This window comes from Benincasa hispida, chromosome 3, assembly GCF_009727055.1.
Source record: "Benincasa hispida cultivar B227 chromosome 3, ASM972705v1, whole genome shotgun sequence".
NCBI classification, from domain to species: Eukaryota; Viridiplantae; Streptophyta; class Magnoliopsida; order Cucurbitales; family Cucurbitaceae; genus Benincasa; species Benincasa hispida.
Genome location: NC_052351.1, coordinates 33,959,724 through 33,970,282, shown reverse-complemented (window position 1 = coordinate 33,970,282; position 10,559 = coordinate 33,959,724). Strand labels below are relative to the sequence as shown.

The 10,559-nt window shown below is 31.1% G+C and overlaps 1 protein-coding gene across 3 annotated transcripts; it reads right to left on the bottom strand.

The window, feature by feature from the left end:
* Positions 1-5,179: 5,179 nt before the first annotated feature.
* On the bottom strand, positions 5,180-9,867 carry LOC120074597 (ras-related protein RABE1a). 3 transcript variants are annotated; one of them, XM_039027762.1, is made up of 9 exons: positions 9,709-9,867; positions 9,449-9,581; positions 8,865-8,937; positions 8,678-8,778; positions 7,238-7,303; positions 6,354-6,451; positions 6,206-6,268; positions 6,034-6,126; positions 5,180-5,476 (listed from the first exon to the last, which is right to left on the bottom strand). In XM_039027762.1, the coding sequence occupies exons 2-9, from the start codon at positions 9,519-9,521 to the stop codon at positions 5,393-5,395; spliced, it is 651 nt and encodes a 216-aa protein (XP_038883690.1). In that variant the 5' UTR covers positions 9,522-9,581; positions 9,709-9,867; the 3' UTR covers positions 5,180-5,392. The 3 variants fall into 3 exon arrangements, with proteins under 3 accessions (XP_038883690.1, XP_038883692.1, XP_038883691.1); XM_039027764.1 differs by having other exon boundaries at positions 9,449-9,568; positions 9,709-9,821; XM_039027763.1 differs by lacking the exon at positions 9,709-9,867 and having other exon boundaries at positions 9,449-9,702.
* Positions 9,868-10,559: the final 692 nt, after the last annotated feature.

Here is a 10,559-nt window from a genome sequence, read left to right as displayed (position 1 = left end):
TACAAATTAATTTTTGACCTTTAGAAGATTCATTCTATAATCAAATGCTAAGTATTAGGATAATTAGACCCTTTCTTTTGTATGAATTGACCCCAAAAGTTAATTTTTGCATTTCTAATTCTTATAAAGACTTTTCATTACTGTGAATTGTCTTATATGCCTACGGTTTTTGTTATCCGACTGAGTTCTTCTCAGATTAATATAATACCCACCATAAATAACAATAGAATTTTACTTTTTTTTATTAAAAACAAAAAAGAAAAAGAAAAACCCTAGTAAACATCATTTTCCACGTGAAATTTTGTATTTTGGTTAAATATATTTAATTAAAATGATAATTAAATATAAAGACTTTGAATCGTTGAAGTGATAATTTAATTCTTGAATTTTAATGGTTTAGTCTTTAAACTCTAATAAATAATAATTTAAATTTTCATTTTACTTCCATTATTTTATGTAATTTTATTTTTAAAAAATAATATTTAATAAATGCAACAACATTATATGTTATTCATTGGCCTAAATAATTCGATGTCAATGTGTGCTACTAATTATAGCTTTGAATTTTTCAAAATATTTTATTTAGTTCTTGAACTTTTTTTAATAAATTACTCATATCAATTTTTGTCATTATCTTAGGAGCTTTTATACGGATATCCACTGAAAGAAAATAAGATTTGTTACCATTTTCAAAAATGAAGTTCTTTTATCTTTTGCTGATGTCAAATTCTGGTGAAATTATCAAAACGAACTCATACACATGAAAAAACATATCTTGCTCTTGCTCTCTTACTCCCTTTCCTCACTCAAGGTCGCTCTCCTCTCTCTCATTGTCTCACTCTCTGGTTCTTTCTCGCTTTTTTTCACTCTGGTTTTGACGAAGTTGGTCAGAGTTGCTCATATGGACTCATCAGAACTAATGATTGTCAATTGATAATAGATGAATAATGTGGTTTCGGTTACGTGTGTTAGATGAATATGTATTCAAATTATATCACGATGGAATGAAGTTAAATAAATCTATAAGTTCAAGACATTTATTTTTAGCTAAATAAACTTTTTGATTCCTGATGTTTATATAATTAAGTCTTTACGGTTTAAAATGTTTCGAATTACTCTCTCATATTTTCTCTTTAATTTAAAGATTAGGAAGATAGTTTTCTCTTAATTCTTTTAAACAATAGAGACTAAATTGTTTTATTTGGTTGTCCCGAGAATTTATTTTAAATTATTTTTAAATATAAAAAAATAAACCAAAATATTTATAAATATAACAAAATCTCAATCTGTGATCGCATTAAATTACTATATGTGTCTATCATGATATAGATTAATACAAATAGTAGTCTATTATGATCTATCGTAGTCTATTACATATAAATTATGATATTTTACTATTATTTATAAATATTTTTAAGAGTTTCATTATTTAAAATAATTTTTGGTTAATTATTTGAGTTGAATTAAATTTGAGAAATAAGAGAAAGAAAAGAAAGATTTTGCCTTTATGAAGAAGTGGGTCCCGGACTCAACCAAGTACAAATTTGCTATGTCTATGGTGAAGCAGGCGGCGTGGTTGGTTGGTTGGTTTCTTTGTAAATTCAATTTGTAATGTAATCTGACATATTTTGCTTTCCCACTACTGCTTTTTTCTTTTTTTTTTAGTGCTTCTACCTCTCAACCAATTCACCTTATTGGGTAATCACTTTTAATATTCATTTCCCACTCTCCTTTTTCATTATTTATTATTATTATTATTATTATTATTATTATTATTATTATTATTATTATTATTACTATTATTTGTAAAAATAAATAATAAAATTAGTTTTTTTTTCTGTGGATGATAAGAATTGAGCCGAGTCTTCTTCCATTCTTTATAATATTGGGGAAGATATCCAATTATTGTTTGGATATTTGTCTAAGTAATGATGTATGATGTTTTTTGTTTTTTTATGGGGGAGGGTTAATTCAATTTGTTAATTAAACTTGGGTTCAAATAAATTATGTTGGAAAGTATAGAAACATAACAATTTTGAAGGAGTAAAGGATAAGAAGGTATGGTGAGCAATGGTACTGTACTGTAGTGAATCATAAGGGTAGAATAATATGTATTTAAGCAAATCTAGATTTATATAATTGTCAACCAAAATGCATAATCTCCACTTTCAAAACAGTGAACCAAAACCAAGCACCACCCATCTAAGGTCAATGAAATCTAATAGATAGGTAAAAACCAACCAAATTAAAAAGAACATAAAGAGCCAAAGTGAACTAAAGTGAATTTAGGTCAACCATAATTGACATGCACTTTCTCTTTTAAAGTTAGAGGTTGGATCGATCCCTTACCTTGCTTATACAAGGCACATGTTCACAATAGTGTAAAATGAATCCATGCTTCACTAGTGTTGGATCTCTTTTTTTCCTTTGACAAGTCATTAATGGTTGATATTAAACTACTTCGATGGTTGCATTCTAATAATGAATTGAATTGGAATCAAGTACTTACTTTAGAGAAGTTGGGAGGCATATGGATTGATCTTAAGAAAGTCATGGGAGTCCAAACCACTCCTTTTATAATAGATCATGGAATGACAAATTTGAAGAGCAAGTTACAATATAACGTCAAAATTAAAAAAAGGAAATTAATTTCTGAAATTAAACTAAGAGTATCCGTTGGAGTTACATTATAGAACCATCTAAATTCTCAAATTTCAATTATTGACATTAAGAATCAAAAGCAAAGTGAGCTAAGAATCGTGTCCGAAGGAAAGACACCCTAACATGCACATGCAAAGATATATTGGGCTAGACATGATCTAATAGTAACATGCTCTCAAATTGTTCCTAATTTTTCTTTTTAAAAAAGTTATTCTTTTTCAAGGAATACAAAAAAAGAGTAGCAAACAAAGATGTTAAAAAGGAGATTTATTAAAAATCTCAACCGTACTTCTCAACTTCAGCCCCACTGCATTCCATTGGTGTTCTTAATTCTAGGAGTGTTGTTTAAATAACCCGACAACCTTACTACTCAACTCAAAATGTAAGGGTTGAATTGGATTAGTTTTATTATTGGATCGGATTTGGTTAAACTTTTTCTATTCTTGTTGGATTGAGTTGAGTCATAGGTTAGACTAAAATAAATTTATCTTTGTTTAAAGTTTGATTACTTTGTATCGATTAATTGTGAATTTTTAATATTTTTCTTTTAAAATTATTATGATATTTGTCTTTGTTTAAGTTTGAAAATAGATATTTGGTATTTAATATTTGAATTTTATGAGATTTTAGTTATTAATCATGTGTTGTATGTAAATTTATATATTTTTAATTAAAAAGAAAAAATAAGTTACAACTAGACAATCCAACCCAACCCATCCCAAATTTTAATGGTTGGGTTGGAGTTTTTTTTTTTTTTTTTTTGGTTTTTTGGATTGTCAACTCAACCAATCTGAATTTTCAAGTTAGTCCAAAAAATATTTTCAATACAAGTCATGTACACCCCTACTTAATTCAATACCTCAAAATCTGAATTCATTATGTTAAACTATAACTTTAGTCCTATTATTGATAAAGTTTTGATTTTATTCTTCCATTTGTTTCATTTTAGTTATTTTACTTCTAATTGTTATATTAATATTTTAATTATCCATTTGAACGACATCACACAAAAGCTAATTCTACTTTTTGAATGTATATGTGACTTGTGAAATATCAAGACGTCGCACCGTCTACATGATGTCACATTTGATCGATGGGAACAAAATCAACACATCTACACAAGATAAAGAACCATTGAAAAATAAAACAAAAGGAAGTTACCACAAAACATAAGAAAATAGCAAAAAACATGCAACCTAAAACATAAATTATAGCAAAAGTAAAGTACTCGTTCGGTCGGATAAAGATATATTCAAGAAAATTTAATTAGTGTTTCTTCCATTTTCCACATAAATTTTAGAAATTTTCTTCCATTTTTTGCATTTAATGATAATCACCCATTTAAATTCTCCAAGGAGGATGATCTCACGAAAGCTAATTCTACTTTTTGAATATATGAGACTATGTGACATATCAAGACGTCACACACTGTCTATATGAATAAAATATAAAAATTTAGTTAATGATAATTATCCATTTAAATTCTCCAACTACAGATAAAAGCTAATTACCCAGTTTATATGACGTCGTATTAACATTTAGTAATAAGTTGAATAATGATCAAAGGGAACTACGATACAAAGTATCCACAAAACATAAGAAAATAGCAAAGAGAATGATGCAAGCTCAGCCATATAATGTATAGTTACTAATTCAATCAAATAAAGATTCTACCGGTGCTACTATAGGTGTTAAAGCAAGCATAACTCAATTGACATTTGAGTGTATTAATAATCATAAGTGATCACGAAGTCTGTGGTTCAAATTCTATTGACCCAATTGCACTTAAAGGGAAAAAAAAATTACTATGATGGCTATAACAAAAATTTCTAATCCGTAATCCTGTTCATATTTTCACAGTCATTAAAATCTGTCCCCTTAATAAGCTAATGATTTATGTATATGTATTTTCCAAATGACTTCCATAATGTTTTACGAATTCAGCAATCCATTATGAAGATGTACTGATACAATGCTCAAGGGAATAAGAACAAAACAACTAAGATATGAACAACAAAAGATCATGATTGATTTAGGCATATAGGAAGAACATAAGAGGTCCCAGCCAATTTATGCAGTGATTCCAGGCTACTCCAAAACCAGAAAGTGGGGGTAGTGGGGGACGAGAAAAACACGGATATGATGCAATTGCAAGCAGGGGAGGGGGAATTTTTCTATGGAATAAAAAGATATGGAATGTTAAATATAACCTGGTGTGGTGACGTGGACCACTTCCATTTGCCGGCAATCATATGAGTTCGCCCATTAGTGAAGATACGAGAGACTGCATAGGCTAATTACAAAGCTGCGAGAACAAGCTTAGCACAGATATTGGATTAAGTGGCTAATTAGTAAAAGCAGCAGCTCATATTTAGGCTTACTCGAGGTGTGTTTCTCCACGCATCAGGTCATCCAAGAGAGATATCACCACAGAGCAAGCCTTTCATTTCAAATATGGCTGTTATTTCTTTTCCAAGCTGGATCAAATAAATATTGATGGAGGAGGAGATAAAGAGTATGTGTAGAAAATCAGCTAATATATAATTAATTTCTCAAATAAGGATTATCTGTCTGTTGTCATTCACACTCAGATTAGCACTAGTTGGTGAAAAAAATATGATAATGAGAACTGATACAAGCAGCACTGATATAGTTGTAACAGGACCGATCGATAGTTTCCACAAATGGTTCCTTAAGAATGTACCCTTGAGATCCCATCAACGCGACTTGCTTAAGAACCGCAGCATGCTGATCTTTGAGCAGCTTGAGCAGCCCCTGCCCCCTGATCTGGTTGATTAATCTTGATTGTCTGAGGCTGCAATATATCCAAAAGTAAAATAAATGTGAATCACATGGAAAGGATGCCATTGAACTAAAGAATATACTGTGCAAACTCACATAATCACAAGGCACAACAAACTAATAAAAACATCAGACGAAAGCAATGAAATAATAAATTGTTAAAAAAATATAAGACAGATTGGTGGCTTTCCAAGAAAAATGAAACTTGATATCGTCAGAAAGCAAAGGAGAACGTAGTAACATAATTAAACTGGCAGGATACTTGAGATCTTACATAAAGTAGACTCCGATATTTCTCTTACTTGTCATTGGACAAAATATCTAAATACCTTAATTATTCGATGACTTTCAACTCCATGTACTTTTGAATGAACAAGTTTCTAGTAATTTATTCTCATTTAAGTTAAGGATTTCTCCTCCTCTAGAACTTTAAACAATTCTTTTCATTTTATTATATTAAAATATTTTTTTTAGAAAAACAAACGAACAAACAAAATAGATGTTGGATAATAATTTTAATTTTAATTCTTTATGAGAATTTAGCCCACGTAGTGATTTAAAAGACTATACCTCGGCTTTTGAATCAGTATCAGCGAGCCTTTGTTTAATATCCCTAGCTATCGAGAAGAAAACTTCTTCCACATTTAAGTTCGTCTTAGCACTCTGTAAAACATAAGATTTTTAGAATAGCATGTCCACCAGATATATATGATAATCTTCCAAGCTGAGATGTATAACTCACAGTCTCAAAGAACTTGATGCCATATTCATCTGCAAGAGCTTGACCCTTTGAGGTGGGGACAGCCTGAAAAAAGATTCTCGTCAAAAACACGTCAACTGAGCTGGAAAACACAGGTAGGAAAACAGATGGCAAGAGAGAGGGAGGATACCCTTTTACTCTCATCCATGTCAGCCTTGTTACCAACAAGTATTTTGTTAACATTGTCCGAAGCATGTTGTTCAATGTTCCGAATCCAGTTCCTAATGTCTGCAGAAAGAAACCAGCTTAGTTTATAAAGCTTAGAGAAGCTAAGAAGATTCATCGTCTACAGACATTTGTTCCCATAATAAAACAATACATGCAGTAGCAGAAAAACGTTCCAATCTTTTTAAATATCATGGTAAAAATCAATGGGATAAAAAGAATTAGGGTATGTTTGGTAGGCAACCTGGAATGCAATATTTTATCTTTTTAGATATATATTTTATAGCAGATTCAGAATTTGGATTTCAATTTAAACAATGGTTCAAGATGTGTTTGGTAATATATTTATAAACTCCAAAACTAGTTGCAATAATCCACTAATTAAGTTAAATATAAACTATTATTAACTAATTTATGAAAATGTTTTATCTTATTAATTTTGTATAATTATTATTTTGTAATATCATGTCATTTAATTATAATACATTACATAATACATATTATATTTAACAAAAAAGAAAGTTGAGTTTATAACATGAAATACTATTTATTGACCTTTATATATATATATATATATAATTATGTATTTTAAAATTTCAGTTTCAAAATCTAGATACCCTAATGTTAATTTTAGAATTTACACCATTTGGATCACAAAATCTGAAAATATTTTTCAAAAACAGAATTCGGGTTGCCTACCAAGCCCATATTTGTTGAATACAGTGAATCTGAAAACATAAAACATAGTCTAGAATGTCTACCAAAGTCCAAACAAACCCTTAGAAACTCGAAAAGAGATGCACTAAAACACAACAATTGAAGCTAGAGAAGGTAAGGAAAGAACATTACTGTTAAAGGAAGATTCATCAGTTACATCGTACACAAGCAAAATACCCATGGCACCACGATAGTAAGCTGCAGAGGATAAAAAAGGTAATTAGTTAAACTTGGGGAAGAATCCAAAAATAAATCCGAGCTATAAGGGTTAACATACCCCAAAACTTGCCAAATGATTGCTATTCAGTCCTAGCATTTAAGAATCTTGAATCTATGAGTGGCAGCTCAAAAAAAGCACAAATCATCCCTAAGTTGTCTATACACCAACTTCATATTCAAGAAAATTTGCAAACTAAAATATTAATCACGTAAATATTATTTTTAAATTTGAGAGCTAAAATAACGTTGATAATTGGACGAGCCAAATCATATTTAATGTGCGATATATACTCATAATGAGCATACTTCTCAACCACTTAAATCAAGAACAATAATAGTACTATAACAATTGAACTGGACTCTTGCATGAGCTATGAAGATCGATTGAGATAGATAAGGCAACAGTTACATTATATGATTTAAGTAAAAAATATAGGAATAAGGTAAGAGGCATGCTATTGCCGAGTTCAGTAGAGTGAGTTTGTAAGCCAAACAGGGACATCAAAGTGGTTGAAGGTTGGTCCAGTCCACAAAGTAGGGTCTTTCTAAGATGATCTCTGGCCTGCCCGTTCCAAGTAGGGAGTTGGGCCTTGGGCTTTGAACGAAGGCCCGAAGTCCACTGCCCCTAGAGATGGAGGGAACTACATGAGGCTGGTTTCACAGAGCAACATCACCTCCCACTCTCTTTGGTGGAAGGATACATGTCGGTCCTTGGCAGCCCAATAATGTCCTGGGAAGGTATCAGCCCGACAACTGCTTTTTTTCATTTTCGCTCTCTCTCAAAGGTAAGAGGTATGTTATCAATATTATAGTTCAAAGGTGGTTTTTGCATTTTTTTTTCTCTTAAACTTAAAATATCAAATGTTTAATCAAGTATTTTGATGGAAAAGTACAAATATTATTTATTTGAGCCCATATGACAATGAGACCTCAGAAACTAAAATTTTAAACTGCAAGGAAACGAGGTCTTGACATGCAAACTAATCAAAATACCTAATAAGAAAGGATCCGGATTCAACAGGTTGTTTTTCTTTTTTTCAAAGAATTCAAATGGAGAGGGAAAATTGAACCCCCAAACCTATATGAGAGAGGTTGCTATTAACTTTACTAAACCAATTGAGCTACATAATAGGTACAAGACTACAAGTCAATACATTTAATGTGTTCGATTCTATATACTTAGAGATGTTAAATATTGATCAAATATATTGAGATCTTTAGTCCAACCTATCAAATTATTTAAAGAAAACATACACGCATTCCCGGGCCACTATTCCAAGAACATCAACCCCCTCGTGCACATCACAACAACAGCACAAGGTAATAAATTCAGCTTGAAGTTTCAACACTAACCAGTAGTAATTGTTCTAAACCGCTCCTGTCCAGCAGTATCCCAAATTTGTAATTTGATCCTTTTTCCATCCAGCTCTATGGTCCTTATCTTAAAATCAATGCTGTTGAAGAATGTTCAGCCTACTCAATCAAGAATAATGTGGGAAAACCACATACTCATAAAAGTAGTAGTTTAACAAGCACCTACCCGATGGTTGTGATGAAACTCGTAGTAAAAGAACCATCCGAGAAACGCAAGAGAAGGCAACTCTTCCCCACACCTGGAAACATAATATTCAAAAAATGAAGAAAATCTCCCTTTCATACAAACATAAAGTTTCCACCATATGCTCTCACAAAAAAGTGCAAGCACCACGCGGATTAAAATGTGAAGCAAACACCATCTCATGTCATCCTAAATAATCAAACCAAATTACAATCTATTGTAAATGTAATCCTAATCCATTCTTATAAAAATCCAGCAAAATACATTACGCATACGAAGCAAATACGAAGTCAACAAGAAATAAATTACATACATTCCAGGAAATGCCAGGCTCAAGCAGGTACCAAAATGCACATTCAACCGTACACATCTAATAATCAATTGATAACGGTCATGATTCAAACAATATTAAATTAAACACATTACATTCAATACTTGCAAGAACTAGCTTAACGGTGAATCAGGAACAACCAAATCAGGAAGATCAAATAACAAAATCAAAACAACGTGAAGAAAACGGATATAGAAATGGAATAATGCGATGGAAGAGTGAAGAATTCACATACCACTATCACCGATCAGGAGAAGCTTTATGAGATAATCATAATCGGCTCGAGCCCTTGCAGGTGGAGCAGCCATCGATGGAATAAAATCGGCAAAAGGAGAGTAGAAGGAAAAAACAAACCCTAGAGAGAAATACTGGAACAAAAGTGAAAGATCACAACACAAAACACCAAAGAAAAGGAAACAAATCCAAGAACAGAAACCAAACAGAAAATTGATTTCGATTTATTTATATAATTTTCTCTTTTGAAATTAAAATTACCGGATCAAAGGAGAATGGATGAATTTAAGATCTGAGACACAAATTAGAGAGAGAAGAGAAGAGAGAGGGAAGAGGGAAATCGTCGCGTGTAACGCCAGCACTGGACGGCCGTTGAAATTTTAGACCCGGTAAGAGGTTTGTATGCGGGCAGGTGCATGTAGTTTATGGTGTTCGAAGCCTTTTGGTCGTTGGATTTGAGTAATATCGAGATTTTGATTGATCCAACGGAAGATAGTGAGAAAATGGTGGAAAAGAAATCTATAGACGACGTCGTTTTCTGCGTAGCCTCAATTTTCCCGCAAGTGTCAGTGAAATCGCGGTTAGCATACGGCATACGCGTGTCGACTTCAAATGAAGAAATTTTATAATAATAGAGAATAATTTTTCTTTTTCTTTTTCTTTTTCTTGTTTAATTTTTTAAAATAATAATAAATGAGTTTCTTTTTTGTTTTTCAAATGTATTAGATTGCTAAAAATATAAAGAATTTGAAAGTCCTGAGGTTAATGTAAATAAAACACTACCAAAAAGCCAAAAAAAAAAAGCTAAAATAAACATTTTTTTTTGAAAAATGTCCAGAAAGAAGAGTCGTGGAAATGGTCAAAAAATAACCTTCTATAAAAAATTTTAAAATATATATTTGGAAATAGTAATATTAATAATAAATTTGGCAGGGGATAGAGACTTAGAGACTTCTTCCAATTTCCAATTTATCTTTATTTTCAAACGTGTCATTTGACGTATCATATAGCAAACTGTGGAAGTTATATAAATTCCAAATAATCTATAAAAAATAGTTTAGAGATGTTTCCAATACATTTTTTTGAGTGTTTACTTTAAAAAATAACACTTA